Raw genomic sequence first — 17,636 nt, 5'->3', positions numbered from 1 at the left:
GTGTGTGTGTGTGTGTGTGTGTGTGTGTGTGTGTGTGTGTGTGTGTGTGTGTGTGTGTGTGTGTGTGTGTGTGTGTGTGTGTGTGTGTGTGTGTGTGTGTTTTCCTGTGAATGTCTATGCTCTTTTAATGGTCTGCTAATCCCAAATGCACTTGGCTGGCAAATTAATCCAAGCCTTGTCATAGCTGAGCTCTAAACCCCCTTCCATCCCACACTCTGTGCGTCCCCGCCGCTCCCTCGCTCGCTCATCCTTCCCAGGCTCCTCTCTACCAGCATCTATCTCCAGATGGTATCTTGGAGGTAGGTGTGATAGCGAGAGAGGAGAGAGAGGAGAGAGAGAGAGAGAGAGGGTGGATGACCTGTGAACGGAGCCTCCTCATTGGAGAAAGACCGCTTGCTGGAGAAAGAGAGGAAGAGGAGAGAGAGAGGGGGGTTCATTTGTTGCCATAGTGAAAAAGTAGATTAACCACCCTGGATATGATGCCCTGATGGACGCGTGAGGGATGCTGTGTTTCTCCAGGAGCATTCACCTGACCTGCAAGCAAAGGTAAGACCGTCTGGGGCTCAGGCTTTCTCTTAGGGAAGGAATAAATGTGTTTGTAATAAAACAAAAAAAGTAAAGGGGGCTCTGTTAAGTAAAAACCTCCTCAGATAACCCCATTTTATACTTCACAGACCTACTTAAGACTCGTCTAAACCCACAGCCAGGAAATTATTTTTCATATTCCCCTGAGAAGCACTGCAGGGATGGAGGACTGAGAGCTGACTGCAGCCTAATAGTACATATGTTAGTTCTTAATCTCATGTAATTCTGTCAAATGCAAGATTTATGCCCTACTTTAGTTACATGGCTGCCGACGGTGGCCATAAGGTTGTTTCTGTGCACCTGATGTCCCATTCTGTGGTCAAACTGATCCCGATATTTGGATTTAAAAAATTAGATTCACACATACAAGTCTGATATTGATATTGTGGCTAAAATCTTTCAGTTCAACCAAACTGAGACTATTGTGAACTCCAAATGACAAATTCGTGTCAACATGCTGAAATGATATTTCTCCGGTCTTTGTGGAGCGGCACGCGCGTTATGTGGCCGGAGACGCTTTGCAGGAGGAGCAGAACGCTTGAATTTCATTTCCATTGATTTCTTTCTTTCTTTTTTTTCCCTTTAATTTGCAATGATTGAATCTCTGCAGGGTCTTTAAGGTGCACGGCGCGCGGAGCCGTGTAGGTTAACGGCTCTTTACTCGTGCCGCCGCCATGAAACTTCAGATGTGATCGATCTGCTCCGGCATGTTCTCCCGCAGTGTCACCTCTGATGTCTGAGAGACCGCGACACCCGCACCGCCTCCATCCGGCGGGGGGACGCCGTGTTTTCGGTGCACGCAGCACGCGCACGCTGCCGATCGGGAGCGACTTGACGCCGATTACAGGGACGGACTGACGCGCGCGCACTGTCACAGACAGAAAGTTACAGCGTCTGAACAAAGAGACATCCAGAGGTCCGCTGGATCAGTGAAGCCCGCTGCGCCCCGCTCTCTGGGTCTACTCCGCTGTTCCCTCTGCTGGGGCCGCTCAGACTTCAGATGATCGGTCCATGGAGGCTGTCGGTTGGTCTGATCTGCATGAGAACATTGAATTGGCGAGAGGTGAAACGTGTGAGCTCAGTTCATCCTTCGTTTTTAAAAGTTTTATCATTATTGATCTTCAGTAATTAAGTCTGATGATTATACATTCTAATTTGTGATAATCAAACCACACAAAACCTGTGAGAATGTATGTATTTACAAATTAAATACAGTCCTTTTTATGTATCATTGTAACATTGGCTGCAGTTCTTGCATGCTGCTCCACTGGCAAAATCGTATTACGACAATGACTCCAATATTCTATTACATTATTGGTCAATCTTCCATTTTTTATTTTTACTGAGTCTATCTGGGTCCAATGGTACTTTGATGTTTGCACTCCAGCCTCACAGCAAGAAGTTCCCCTATTAGTGTCCAGACTTGGGTTCTTTCTGTGTATAGTTTGCATGTTCTCCCTGGATTCAGTTTTGCTCCTGAAATCAGCTTTGACTGTAAATTGTCTGTAGCTGTGACTGACTGTGAGTCTGACCTCTCCAGGATGCAGTCTGATAACTTTGCACACAATTTAGCACTGTTTATGTTCTTTATGAACACATTATTTTCATTTTACCACTTGACTGAGACAGACTTGTTGCTTGTAACTGTGAAACTGTAGAGCAATGGGTACCAGCACTGTTAAATATCTTAACACTTGCATTATTGTAGTGTGAAAAAATTGCAGCTTCCAAGCATGTTTTCATCTCCCTCCTGGCTGATGAATGTGATGACAGGCTGTTCTATCTGACTCTGACAGCAGCAGTAACCAGTTTAGCAGGAGGCAGTCATATTCAGGTGAACTCTATACAGGGAAATCAGACCTCAATACCAAATATTCCAGTTCCATTGACCAGGTGCATTTAATAGAGTTTTATCTATATGTGCCAATTGAGGGACTTAAAAATTTAAATGAAAAAAGTACATGTGCCACTATTGTTTGTGTCAGTCATATTCTAGTATATATGCCATGGATTATATGTGTAATGTGGTTGTCTTTGATATCCAGACGTCTGCAAAGTCTGTGGCTGTTCAGAGTAGAAGATTTGCCCTAGAAAAGTTGGAATTCTTTATTTTTCAGTTTTAACTCATGACAACTGAGAGGTCAGGATTTCAGTAGGACTGCATGCAGATTGGCATTTTAGTTTTAACAGTTCATTTTTTTTGACAGCTTTAGAAGTTTTGGAAAGACCATTTTAGTGCATTTCATATTGTTCGTGTTAAAGCATTTCTATGTTCAGCTTTACTGTTTATTTTTTTTTCCCATTTGAGATCAATCAGAGAGGCTACAGGTGATTTTATTAGGATGCAGAGTCATTCTGAAGTAGACTTTCCACGTTCTGAGACGACTGAAACTCAACATTGCAGCTTGGCATTATGATGGATTTGAGATTGGATTTATGTTCTCAGAATTTAAAAAGCTGACTGGTACCTGAAAGGCAAAGTCTCTTCAGTTCGTTGTCATTAAACCACCTTCTTAATCACATCAACACGTTGCTTTCCAATAACAAGACAACTGATGAAGAAAGACATTGCAGACCTGTTGTGTTCTCAGTTTAGCCTACAGACAAACTGCAAATCCATTCCTCCTGCAAGGCTTTTCTACTTTCTTTCTTTCTTTTTTTTGTCAGTGGAAGGCCAAGTGGATAAGACAAGATGGATGAGGTGGGGGAAATGCACAAACTCAACTTGGAGTACTGTCAACAGCAGGAGCATTGGCAAAGTGGGAAGCTGGAAGCCTGCGTGAAATAGAGCAGAGGGAAAAATTAGAAGAGCATAAAACTGTGAAGATGCAGTAAAGGAGAAGGGGTAAAGAGAGGATACAGAGAGGGGGGGTATGTAGGATCGGGAAGGGGTGGGGTGGAGTGATGAGGGGCTGAGGAAGACGAGGAGGAGGAGGAGAACAGGGGGTGGGATGAGGGAGAGGGAGAGAGGTGTTTGGAGAGAGGCTCAGGTGTGCGTGACTGGAAAACGGAGGGAGCTGCACGGCGGTCGGAGGCAGCTCTGGGGGTGTTTGACATTGGACTGCACGGCGGCGCTTTTTCTCCGCGGCGGACAAGTTGCGCCCTCATAATCAAGCGGGACGGAGTCCGCGGCTCTGATAGGCTCCCGCGAGGTAAGGCTTGCACAGTGTTTAGCTTTTGCAGGGATATATGCATTAAATGCAAACCAAACTGCAACTCATTCTGCAGGTTATTTATCCGGCGTCCCCTGCTCCGCGGTGTCCTCCAGGCACCGACTTGCAGGTGCATGTGGACGGAATATCCTTGGGTCGTATTGAAAGGTTGCATGCATCCCGGACTGCTGTAACCCAGTTTAAGGCAGCAGCGGGCGAGACAATCACGCCAATAAGCCGGAGACGGATCCGGAACGCGGGTTTCTCGGGCGCATGCTGGTGCCATGTTCATTTCAGACGGTGTCTCTGTCATGCTTTGCGCCAGTCGCTCGTAATAAACGTGTTTGTTCGGTTCGGCGCAGATGACTGACCGTGATCACCTTTTTTTTTTCTTTTTTTTTTTTGCGGATGCAACGCTGCGCCAGCGGTTGTTGTTTGTCTCTGGATGTTGTTTCTCCTTGGAGAGGGGGCAGTTTGGAGCAGACGCGGCGCGCGCACGCCGCGAGATGTCACATCAGCCAATTAATTACGATCATTAGAACGAAATCTCAATAACAAGGAGAGGAACGCGGAGTGCGATCGGAACCATTAGTGCAGGCTTGATTGGAAGATGACAGAAATAAGAGGCTTGAGGTCAGAGCGTGTTCGGGGGAGTTGTGTGCAGCCTCCTTGTCTGGTGTCGATGCAGCAGGTGAAGTGTTCACAGCATGATGGATCACTGACACCGTGCAACAATCCCACAGGGAGCACACGGTGATCAGCAGCATGTTTACAGTCACACACCCATTGGCTTGGTGCAAGTGTTGTTTTTATTACTGCATTTTACTGAGATGGATTTTGATCCTGTGAAATAAAGCCGTTCATTATCACACCTTATTTGAAATTGATTTGTTTCATTTGTGTTGGCTCACTGAAACTGTAATTGGCTGCAGTCCCAGAGATGCTTCGCTGCAAGTACAAATCTAATTGTGACTGCTGGTGTCTCTCAGTCTGCGTGCCCTTGTGGTGACTGAGACATTTAGGCCAGCGGGCTGCAACCTTTAGAACCAGGAGAGCCGTTTTGACCTGCTGTCCACCAAGTAACATCTGTTGCAAATCATATTCAACTTTCAAAATTAAGACTGCATCTTCGCAACATTTTCCCAGACGGCTCGTGTGAGCATGGTTTGAGTTATTTGAAGAACTAAGAATGGACCTTTTGTCACCATTTTGACTGATGTGGCTGTTTCAACCATGTAGCTCTTTCAACATTAATTATTTCATTATTTGTTGGTTTCTCTCCATATGTCTAACATTTCAATCAGTGATTGATTGGTCCAAAAATACACATTTTCTGGTTATTGGTGACTGTAAATTGCCACATGACAGTCTGTCTGTGATTGTCCTGTAACGGACTGAGGACCTGTCCAGGGTGTACGCGGCGTTTGCCTATTGCACGACAGAATCTGCTTCTCAGCCCTGAACCCTGTAAGGTTGTACAGACGATGGATGGATTGATCTGTGCTTCAGCTTTTCCCCTTCAGGGTTGTCCCGGTGGCTCATTTGATAGACATGTTTGATTCTTCACAAGTTGTATTCCAAATGCTCCACCTGCCACGACTTGAGTGTTTGAGGGTCTTGATCAAGGACCCACAACATTCTTTCTGTATAGCAGTATTTGGTATAAACAAGGCTGTTTATTCATTCTGGAATATGTTATGGTTACATAATCTTCAATTGTTATTGCTTGACATACTTTTGCCTCAGTAGTTGATAAGAAAAACTACCGCAACAGAGAAGCCCAGCATTAACTCCTGGGAACAGCCTCAGGAACAGCAAAAATTATTAAAATAAAAATCTTCTTGGCTTGCCTCACTTCTTATCTTCTTGTTGTACAAAGGTAAGCGATCTAACTCTCTGAGCATCTCTAGTTTTAAAGGTTCTCATCCAGTCTGAGCCAATATTGTATGTGTTCCTGTGATGTTTTATTTATGTTGGAGCCTTTATGAAGCCCACAGAGGATATTGTTTTGAAATTCTGCTGTCAGAAATAAATGAACTCACCGACAAATACGATCACGGATTGACTTTTCACAAATCAGCACTAGACAATACTGTGTGTACATATGAGAAAAAAAAAAAAAGCACAGTGACCCATTTCCATTGCCTGCAGGTAGTTTGAGAAAAGCTGTAAAACAGTGTTAGTGGATAAAGCCTTTTGCTCTGTGTCTGTTTTGAGTGTTCATTATATCCCTGTAATTTCTAGTGCCGCTGGAAGATGGCACACCGCACAGTCACAGAAAGACATCGACATATGAGCTGAGACAGGTCCTGATGTCAGAAGAATGATTAAAGAGCAGCCCTCTTCACTATTAAATTATGTGGATAAATGCACATCCATTTGTGAATGTCACACAGAGAGCCTGCATTCCTCATGATATGTACGGTATGTCTCTGTGAAGGTAACATGTCTTTTGTGAATACATGCAGCGGCTTTAAGTGTGTTTTTTCCTTTGAGTGAAAGCCTGCTGTCGTTAGAGTTCCCATCCTTTCATTATCTTTGCTGCTTTATTGAAACAAGGGGAGCTGGAGTCGGTCCCGGCTTATAATGGGTGAGAGTCTGGGTGCATCGAGGACAGGATGCCAGTTCATCACAAGGCAAAGACAGGGAGAAATATAACACATTTGCATTTCCGCCCACCAGCTAACCTAAAACTTTGTTATTGGATGATAGAAACTGGAGTGCCTGGGGAAAACGTATGCCCAGGGAGAACATGCGAACCCCACATGGCTGTGACTAAGGAATGCTAAGACTGCAGTAACGCCTGACATGACAATTAAAAAAATAAACTGAAATCTCTCTGGAAAAATGCATACCCTTCCATCCCTCCTGTCCCAAACAGACGCAAATGTTCCGGTGTCACACGAAGTCAGACTGAGAAAATAAATAGATTTTGCCCAAAGGATACCTCTAAATATACTGTAATTGTTAATTTTTCCATTTAATTCACTGTAAATTGAATTCCTTTAAGCCCATAAAATAGTGTCAGCACTAATTGAATCAACACGGGGAGATGCAGGAAGCTTAGTTTCTGCCTGTGTTGTGTGTTTACGTGTGTGTAAATGTGGATTAGGAAGGTGTTGTGATCCCCTCGTGTGTAGTTTGAATGGAGCTGAAGGTATAAATGCCCAATGGAGTGTATTTGATGTTTGTTTAGGGAACAAGGTCTTGATTTTCCTCTGCTTTCGGGTATCGTCGAGCCCCCACGGCCAGATAGTGACACATAAGGGCAGTGTAACGCGGAGACACGGCGTGTGTGTGACTGATCGCGCACTGGAACAGAGCTGTGGTTTGTCTCGGGGAGATGCAGTGGTGAGAGGCTTCTTTGAGACTGGACCGGTCTGTAAATGTAGTTTACAGATGACTTTTGAATGAGGGGTTGTATAATGTTTAAGTCTTTATAATAATGTGCCAGGAGAAGGATGCAATTGGAGGGAGAGATGGAGACACAGCTGTGTCACTGATAGAGACAGACTACGTGTTGTGTGTGTGTGTGTGTGAGAGAGAGAGAGAGAGAGAGCTGAGTTTTGTTTGATTTGTTCATTATTGGAGCGGCAGTTAGCCCTGTTGCCGTTCTGACACTGTCACGTTAATTACGTTCAGTGAGACTCTTGTCCCTTGATGCCTCTTTTTTTTTTTTATCGCTCTTGCCTCTTTTGTCTGTTTCTTTCCTCATCCCTCTCTCTCTCTGGCTCTGTCTTTCTCTGCCTCCTCCAGCATACATTGCCTCATTCTCTCCCCTCTTTTTGCTTCTCCCTACATCTGTTTTCATCTGAGGCATCCTGTTGCCTCCCACTTCTCTCTCATCTTCTCTTCATAAAACCTCTTCGCTCCACCTTCATTTTATTTTTCCTCCTTTTGCTTTGTCTCACCTCCCTTTACGACTCAGCCAGCCACCAACGTCCCGGTCGTGACCTTGATCCTGCTTTGCATAAGCAGCGGATGCCATCCTCTGCTGTCTGAACCGTCCCGGCTCCCCTGCTAGTCACGCTCAATTACATTGTTCCATTGCTCTGAAGTAAAGTATTTGTGTTGCTCCAAGGTTGAGCAAATGATAAGGCTTTCCCATTAATGCAGAGGGATGGCTACTTGAAGGTTTTCCCAGGGGAGGAAACTGATGTCCCTCCTATTTGCCTGACTGTTAAACACAGGACGCTTGTTGCGGTTCCTGCAGCCTGTCTGTTTGAATCATCCACTTAGCGGCTGACTTGCTCACATTTTGCAAAGGTGAATTTCAACTGTTGCCCAGCCCTCTGTTTGCACTTCATTATAAAGATGCTTTTTTTTATTATTTATGACAACAAACCACGTGAAGGAGTCTACCTTTGTTCCTAGAACAAAAGGAATACAAAACAACTGTGTGTCGACAGTTTTTTGCCAAAGGATACGTTGCGGTCTTTGTTCACGCTTCAAAACAATTTAAATCGTAATGATAGTAATAAACTTAAGGTGACTTTAACACTCCAGATCTGCTATTAAAGTAACACCATTAAATCAGCGGGAGAGAAGGGTGACACATTGCCACAAGTTTCATTAGGCTGGAGTCATGGGGCAGACACTTGAGAATTGACTGACACTATGCTGATGGCTTTTTTTTTTTTCTTCTGTTCTCATCATGGCTTTCAACAGTGGAGCTAGTCATCAAGGACCAAAACCAATGAGGAATTTGAAAGAATGATGAGACCCCCCACTGGATTTCTGTGACCTTGTTGGCGCCATAGTTTTCTGAGTGAGCTCACTGTCAAAGTTGTCAGACAACAACACTTCCTCCCAGCAGCTGTGAAGTGTGTGATGGTTGTGTTGCTGGTATCACGTCGACATCGTGGTGACGGTGGTGCATCGACGATGCCACGGTCAGTAAGAGAAACCCCCCCCGGGGAGAACGGGGCGGGGCCTGAAAGCTGGGCTCACCTTCGTGAAGCCTGCATGCATGTAGGAGTTGTTACAGAAGCCATTTCTGTAAAGGTGTTATAGAAGAGGCTTGTGAATTTACCTGTTTGGGATTATTGGTTTTGATTTTTGTGATTGAAAACACACAACCTCGTCCACCAACTGTAAGTTCCGTGGCACCGGTCACCCTCACCTGCATTTATGTGAGAGAAAACCAAGAACATGCAGCTCTTGCAGAAAGACAAAGACCCAGCTTGGATTTGAACCTGTGAAATTTCTTGTTATGGGGTGAGATGGTTACCACTATGCCGCTGTGGAGAGAGGGAAGAGGCTCCTTTCTATCGATTGTTGGAGACATTAAGATCTGTTGTGATAAGACAAACCTTACAGCACTCAGTTAGTTACACATTTGGCCCAATTAGGCTGTTTTCACAAATGAACGGCCCTTGTTTGGATTTCACAGGCTGAAATATATTCACAGAGTGAAAATCTGAACCACAGTCACAAAATTAACTCAGAGGTGACTGAGTGTGTGCTTTTTTTTTAGGATGGAGATCTTTATGTGTGAGCTTAGAGTAAATAGAATGATGAATCTATAAATGGGAAAAATCGACTTGGCATTCCTGAGATAAAATTCAATTTCAAACCCCTATAGGGGTTATGGGAGCTCGATGATTGCAGGGGAAAAAAGCTTATAATACCAATAATAGATAACATGAATTTACACAACAAACTGTTTCGGGAGATTTTCACCGCTGGACACCAGTGCATGTTATGCCCGGATTCACAACTCAAAAGGATCAAGAGTGTCTGTTTTCGACAGCACAGCAAAAACTTTGGAAACTGCCCATTGATTTTATTTGGAGGGCTCTTGTGTTGGCGTGCTGGTGAGTGGGGGAAGATCCATCAAGACATGGTTGGTTCACTGTAATGCTTTGGCAAATTGGAGTTCCCAGGAGAAGAATCAAACATGGGACGTGATCAAAAATGATCCTTTCTGCCAATAGATGCTATTCACATGAGGACGATTAGAAATGTGTTCAGTCAGCATTAAATGTGCTTGTACAACTCATGGGTTCATATCAGGTGTTCTGAACACACCTTGAGCAGTCGTTTTTGCTCACTTCATGAGGGGACTGGATTAAGCTGCCAGACATAGCAGCTTGTATTCATGTAGGATCCAGCTGCTGCTAAATATTTGAAATTGAAGTATTTTTGCCTCTCGGGTTTTTGTGAACATGCCTGTTAGCTGTTCCCGCTGAGTCTTCCTGTGAAAATAAAGCAGACAGTGAAACTTATCCCAGGTTTTCTTCTCCGTTCTCCAGGTTGTGCTGCTGCACGTGTCCCAGCCGTTGCAGTGATGCTTCCACCTTGAAATTCAAAGGCGTCAAAGCAGAAGGAAGGATTTTGATAAAATCACACTCCTATGTGCAGCGAGCTCCTGCCATGGCCAGGAAAAGTCTCTGTCGGATGAGTGGCTCTCTGTGACGACTCCGCGCTACGAGCTTGAGATCTGCTACTCTGTTGTTACCCCAAGGCCACAAGATGATGCTCTGGCTCTGGCTGCTGCTTCTGTCCAAGCTCCGTCAGGTCGACTCCGCCCAGTCCAACGAACGGCGAGTTGTAGCACACATCCCAGGAGACATCATCATCGGAGCGCTGTTTTCCGTCCATCATCAGCCTCCTGCTGATAAGGTAATTATTTTTTTGGTGTGTTTTTTGGAATATGCCCTGTTTGTTGTATCTAATATCCACCCACTCACTTATAACACCCATTGCTTTGTGAGAAAGAAAAACACACAAATAAAATGATAAAGAAGTAAAACAAACATCTGAAATTGTTGACAGAAAATGTTCAAGATGATTTCCAGCCAAATGTGCAATCTATTGCACTGAGGCTCATCAAGACGCTCATCTTATTAAAACCCCGGAAAGACGTTCAATTTGTTGGATGTACGTCCTCCATGAACACTCAAGCTCCATTAGCTACCCCAGGAACCTGGAGTCACCCACTGGCATTTAATTTTTTTCCCCATCTCATTATCGATAATGGCAAACAGGGAAAATAAAAATAAAAAAATCAACATGACATGATGTCAAACAGTGAATCCTGAAGTCCAACTGTGGGGTTCATAATACGTTCATGCATTCTGCTGCATCTGTAAGAAGAATCTGAATCATTTAAGTCATTGTGTGTGACGCCGCTGCCTAATACAGCCTTGTTACCCAAATGACAGTTCAATTAGAGTACAGTTCAGTTCAACTAGACTGAAAGCGGAATTTATCCATTTGACAGACGGTGTGAAGAAGCATAGCAGACCTCCTTCGACTGTTTTCTGCAATGTTTTATCAGGTACATGAGCGCAAGTGCGGTGCTGTGCGAGAGCAGTATGGCATCCAGAGGGTGGAGGCCATGATGCACACGCTGGACCGCATCAATGCTGACCCATACATCCTCCCCAACATCAGCCTGGGCTGCGAGATCCGCGACTCCTGCTGGAACTCGGCCGTGGCTCTGGAGCAGAGCATCGAGTTCATCCGGGATTCTCTGGTTTCCTCCGACGAGGCCGAGGAGTGGGGCGGAGGAGGCGCTTGGGGAGGTGGGGGAGGTGGAGGATCGACGATGAAGTGCGCCGACCCCGCCGCCACCCCAATGCGAGGAAAGAAGCCCATCGTGGGTTTAATCGGGCCGGGGTCGAGCTCGGTGGCCATCCAGGTCCAGAACCTTCTACAGCTTTTCAACATACCGCAGATTGCCTACTCTGCCACCAGTATGGACCTCAGTGATAAGGTGAGCGTCTCTATCAAAGGACGAATGTTTTCAAAGCCGTGCAGATGCTTGCACATTAATATCAGACAGAATACATTAAAGGGAATCTCTGTTGCTCAGCTTTAATGTAACTTTAACTTAATTATTCTAAAGTTTCCATGATCCACTTGGCTGAAAGTTCACTCCTGATGCTGGAATAAGTTTCCCTGCCTTTGTTTCCAATGTTTCAGAGCCTTTACAAATACTTCATGCGGGTGGTGCCTTCAGATGCCCAGCAGGCGAGAGCTATGGTGGACATCGTCAAGAGATACAACTGGAGCTACGTGTCTGCTATACACACCGAAGGTACAGCCGCCCACACGCTCTCTGTCTTTTTAACCGGACTTTATTTTCAACCTAGGTTTCCTTTCAATATTAGTATCTGTCAGTGCAAGAACGAACTGGAAAACGTGTTTGGCAGGATGGGTCGCACAGCAAGACTGCAGCAGGAATGGGAAATGGTTTTTAAACAGATGTTTTCAGCCTGTGATGATAAATGCGAAATTACCGTCACTGGGTTAAAACTGGCTCCACGTCAAGAAGGTGATGACGTGGACGTCTTCGAAAAACAGGGAACGTCAATCAGCTGGACGCCTGTGAGCACGGCAGGCTCATAGGAGGAATATATATTTATGTTGTCAGTGTCAGTTATCACTTCTGTTAAAGTACTTCACTCAAAAAGGCCTGAATCCTCAACGAGGAACAAGGGAGAAACCTCCTGAGGAGGTTTGTGTACAAGAGAGAAAGAAAATTATTACTAGATGAAAGGAAAATGTGCCTGGGCTGTGTTACTCATCCGTTCAGTTACTCACTGTGCTCTCTGGAGTTGGAGGGGAGTTGAGTCACTGCTGGGAGATGCTGCAGATAGTGTGACAGCCACCTGAAGTAGAGGATAATGCAGTGAGTGTGTGCATGTCTCCACTGAGGGAAAGCAGGCTTGAAAGCCTGTGATAAAAACAAATGCACACACCACACGCGCACACACACACACACACACACACACACACCCTAACACATATGACTTAATACTGAGTGACTCTCACTTTGCCCTGGAATCAAACCTCTTTCAAAGGAGTAAAAGATGTTGGCCTGAGCTTTTTGGTCCTCACTCAGCAGAGCAGGGTTCAAGGACACTCGTGCATGTGGCTGCATGTACCTGCATACACAGATTTATGTCCTGCCAACAGTGGTAATACCTGCACACACGGCGAGGGCTGCAGATTCTGTCCTTCGACCTTACCTGACAGCATTACAGCAGCATTTGACCTGTGGTATAAATGAGCTGTGTGACGGCGCTGCTTATTCACAGTTCAACTGCACTCTGAGTGTGTTTGAGAAAGAGCAATATTTGCCAGTGGAAACAAGATGAGTGAAGCAGAAATGTTATGCCTCCGAGATAATCTGGTTCTTAAATTATATTGGTTGCTGATTGGAGTCCATGTTACTAGGAAATTGCAACAACAATGGATCTTAAGTTTAAACGTGAATTCATATTAAATTTGAACCTCACTACAAAAATGATCCTGTTCAACTGTAATCTGCTGGTTGATGAGGCTTTCTTTCGGTTTCTCACATTCAAAATGACATCTATCATGTGTTGACTGGGGACGGGGGGTTCTGTCCTGTCTGGACTGTGAATAGAAGATCGATGGATGGTTTTGTTAGAGGCTTGTTTTCTCAAACAGAGTTTTGGCTTGAGTGGTGCAATGTAGAGTATTGATTATTAAACTTAAAAGTGTGTCCATGATTGAATTGATTCTTATATGTAATATTGGATTGTGATTTAATTGTTCGTCCTGAAAATGAAGCACAGTTTTTCTGACGATGTCGGGACTTATTTGTGAATCTGCATGAATTTGTTTGAAATGATGAGTCAGAGACAAATCACTCTGCATATGCATGACAATATGGTGTCAGAAATAACATTTGTCTCGTGTGTGACGTTATTTTTCCTTCTTGTGAGACCGTCTCTCTCTTGCTGTTTTCCCATCGATGTCTGGAGTAACGCAGGGAGCGCGCGTGTCTGCCCGATCCTGTGTGTGAGAGGGTGTTTGAAGCTGTGTGTGAAAATGGCCAGGATTGTGTAGAAACTCTTTGTACTTAACACAGGCAGGCAGCGTTGACCTTGAACTAGTCTGCAAGGTCGACTGCACCCTTGTCAAGTACAATCGCTCTCAGACACCGAGACCCGAATTGGAAAGGTGGCACAGAGAGGACTGAAGAGTTCCGAAAGTGAGTGGATGAGAGAGCTATTGAAGAAATAAAAGCAGGGAATGGGGAATGCTTTGGAGAAATGAAGGGGAGGTGGAGCAGGAGGGAATGAAGGCTCGTGGATAAGGAATGAGGGAGAATGAGAGAATCGGATAAACTAGTGACAGCAACGTAAGAAAAAAATCCGACGTGCATAAGGTGTATGTCTGGCTGTGCTTGGATACGAAGGGCTTAGAATAAACAGGGAAGCATACAGGAGCTGCAGATTCACAGAGAGATTGGGATGGTTGTAGAAACTCATTAATTCTCTGCATTAACATTTTGCATCTGGAGGCAAAAGACAGGGGAAACTGATATGCAAGGAACTGAATAATACATGTAATATCAGCACAGTAATTACATTGAAGTAATGAAATACTACTACAGAGGAGAACATTACTAACTCGACGCAAGGATATATCCGGCTTTTTAGAATTTATGCATGCGATATGTGCCTTTTTGGAATGGTTTCTTTTTTTTTGTTGACATGTGTTGCAAAGGAATCTCAGTAGGCTGGACTGCGTCTCCGTACAGTTGTGACTGCAATGCTAAAAACCAGTGCGGTGTCGTTTCAGGGGACTGGAGATGGACATGTAAGAACTCTCTAGCCAAGCAATTTCTCGCAGCCCTGAATACAAAGTAACAGTCACTGGGCTCCTCAAGGTCAAAGGGAACATGTTTTTCTGTGAATATGGCGAGCTCCATTACACAAACACTCTAAGACGCCCTTATTCTTTTAAACTCTGCAACCTCTGAGAAATATTTATCTTCAGTTATGGCAGGATTGTGCTTGACTCCACAAAAGCAGTAGGCTCATTCTGTATTTTTTTTTCATCTAATACATCTTGATTCTTTACGAAGTGATTATTATACGTGTGAATGTGAGCAGTTACTGTGATTCATGCAACAAATAGCATACAGGCAGAGCTTGGAAATAAAAGACGACATCGACAAAGAACAAGGGTTCATCGGCAGAGCCGGGGAATCACAGTAGATAAGACAGACGAGTGTAACGTGGCATTACTGTGTCCATCTCATGTAGAGAGCCCTTGTGTGGAGTGTATTTACTGCAGACAGTTTAATAGAGGTGTGCGGGGCTTTGCCCATACCGACTGGCCCGGCAGAGAGATTGGTCAAGCTGTTGGCACCAGCAATCATCCGGGCGAGACGAGTCGCACAGTTTCAGTGTCGTGGTATTTTCTAGTAGTTTTGAGAGCGAGACAGTTTTCTGGATCGTGCATATGGACATGTGAGATAAGAGTCTCCAAGAAGCCTAGCAGGCCTGGGGGAGGGGGGGCCATGTGGGGCTGCAGGAACGACCACCGTGCCCCACCTCACACACCGAGGCGGCTGCTGGCCAGTGTCTAGGAAGATAAAACAGCCTGTCCTGTCCACACATCAAGGACAGGCCCCAGGGGCGAGGGGTGGCAGAGGCCACCCGGCCCCGTCCGATCCTCCAAGCCCCACACCCTACAAACCCTCACAACCCCCCCAACACCGAGCCCCCATCTCCCATGGTGAGCCGGGAGCCGTAGGTTATTCTTGAATCGACATAACGCATTGATTTTTGTCTTCTGACTTTAACACTCAGGTTTTTTTTTTTTCATTGCAGCTGAGCAGACTATAAATTGCACTGTTAGCTCTTAGTAACAATTAAGCTCTCCAGTAAGCGATCGCACAGGTCTTCCTTTGATCGGGGGGTTATGTCAGTTCGATCCCTTTCTTTTCATGTCCACATGCATCGGGGTGAAATACTGAACACCATCATCATTAAGGTCTGTGAATGTCACTGAATTAGTTAAACATTTGAAATGGAAAAAAAAAAGTGCAGTATATAGTGTATATACAGAATACAATAATCATATTCTAATGAAGTGTTTCAAAATAATGGCATAATGAAGTCTTTGATGGGCCACCACCCGTCGTTGCTGACGTGAGATCATTCAACCACATTGCATAACCGAGTGGGTAAATACTTTCACCTGAAATCACCTCAGCAGGCTCTCCAACTAATTCCCAGTTGTTTATTACAATAGCAAATTAGATTTATTTTGGATGGAGTAGCTTAATTTTTTGGCAGCTTATGCAATTTTTCGCTCAAAATAACACTATAGGTACAAGTAAGTGGTTTTTTTGACACACGCACGCTGCATAATTACGTATTTTATTTAACCAGCATGATTATTGGGAGTATAGATTATCTGTTACTAGAACAATTAATTTATTACTGAATATCTCTGCTTGAATACAAGTTACAGAGGCTGACTTACCCAAGAAGATTAATGGTGTAGGCTCTTAATGTTTTTTTTTTTCCTTTTTCTCTGAGTGTTAGTAAATGAAAAAAAAAGCAATATATCATGAAGATAAATTCCAATGCTGGAACTTCTGTAGTACAGCAGTATTGAGGAAGGAGACACATCGTATCTATCCGGTGCAGGTTAGATAAAACTTATTCAATAATTGCAAAGTCAGTTACCCAAGAAGTGCAGGTATGCACGGAAAATAAATACTAAATGAATGAATTTCCATTGGCTAATGTGTGTGTGGGACATCATCAGTCTTACGAAGTAGAGGAGAAGTCTGGCACTTCTTAAAGCCTTTTCAGAGCACCTCTGGGAAACCAGTCTGCGGCTGAAGATGCTCATCTGCTTCACTAAGCACCGTGAAGGCAAAGGGAGGCGTAGCTCATTGTTCTCTGTCAGCATTTTCCTTTTAATCCACCGTCCTCTGTTTCCATCATTACTCACATGCACGGTGTGAGCTCTGTATGGATAAAATGTGAATTCTTTGTGCTGTCTAACTTTTTGATCGGCCTGCTAGTCTGATTATAAAACAGACTAATGATAATAATTTCCACACACACACACGAGTACTGCTGGGCTTTGGTTTGTGTTTCAGTGAAGAGAATCATCATTACCGTCCTCCACGACACTGAGTTTAATATTTCTTTGTCTCATTCTTTCCCAGCCATCCTGATCTCATTTCTCTCTATTTAGCTCACTTTGCTTCGGCTCATCGGGTTTTATTGAGGTGAAATGTGACATGTGTCTCCCAACCATGCTCGAGAAAAAAAATGGATCAACCATCGACACTCTTGCCATCTCTGTCTTTTCTCTTGGTGTTTCTTGCTTTCTCCTGTTGGTCCCAATGTGACCTTTGGCTGTTTGGCTTTTCTGGCAGCTTGGAGGAAGACGAGGAAGAGGAGAATGACTGACTTGGATCGGCTCACATTTTTGTCGTCGTCTCTGCTTGTGTAGCCGGAGGGCGTAAATTCAAAGTGGGTCATGGGCCAGTTTCTGGTGTGTCCCCATATAACAAGAACACACTCGTGTTTTAATGAGCGTGGGTCGCAGGATTACATCATATGTTTTAATGACTTTTACCAAGATACATTTAAATTTCTTGTTTTCTTTCTCTGGGTGGGTCTGTGACAGCGGGGAAGAAGCAAACAGACAAGGAAAGAGAGGGGGAAGAGAGGGAACATGTAATTGCATGTAATAGAGCTGGGAAGAGTGACAGAAGGATGAGGATGGTTTCTGAGGAGGATGGGGAATGGCTGAGAGGAGGGGAGAGGAAGGAAGTGAGTGGGATAAAAGACAGAGCCACCTGAATGTGAACATTTTCTGCCGGTTTCTTTTGCCTGTGAGAAGTCGGGGGTGAGTCGCTGGGAACGGAGGATCAGTACGGAAGAGTCTTTAATGCCGAGTTCAGTAGCATGTTGCAATGTATTGTAACATACCAGATGACGTGATGGAGAGAGATCAAAGAAGGCAGGCGCAGTGATATAACTGGGAGAACTGCTTTTTTTCTTCCCATTTAAAGCCTTTTATGATTTTCGCATTTTTACTTAAAGTTGTAAAGGAGAGGTACAGGAGGAGAGGACAAAACCCTGCAAGAGAGCAAAGCTGTGA

General features: G+C 44.5%; 1 protein-coding gene across 1 annotated transcript in view; it reads left to right on the top strand.

Moving 5' to 3' along the window:
* The first annotated feature begins 321 nt into the window (after positions 1-321).
* The window catches only part of grm5b (glutamate receptor, metabotropic 5b), a 67,172-nt gene continuing 49,857 nt past the window's right edge, over positions 322-17,636 (top strand). Inside the window, exons 1-4 of the mRNA XM_030107840.1 lie at positions 322-546; positions 9,992-10,361; positions 11,020-11,457; positions 11,667-11,781. Coding sequence (XP_029963700.1) covers positions 10,212-10,361; positions 11,020-11,457; positions 11,667-11,781 — 703 coding nt within the window. The 5' untranslated portion in view covers positions 322-546; positions 9,992-10,211. The remainder of the gene's footprint in view (positions 547-9,991; positions 10,362-11,019; positions 11,458-11,666; positions 11,782-17,636) is intronic.

This window comes from Salarias fasciatus, chromosome 14 (genome assembly GCF_902148845.1).
Source record: "Salarias fasciatus chromosome 14, fSalaFa1.1, whole genome shotgun sequence".
In the NCBI taxonomy this organism is placed as follows: Eukaryota; Metazoa; Chordata; class Actinopteri; order Blenniiformes; family Blenniidae; genus Salarias; species Salarias fasciatus.
This window is presented reverse-complemented; position numbering and strand designations above follow the sequence as displayed.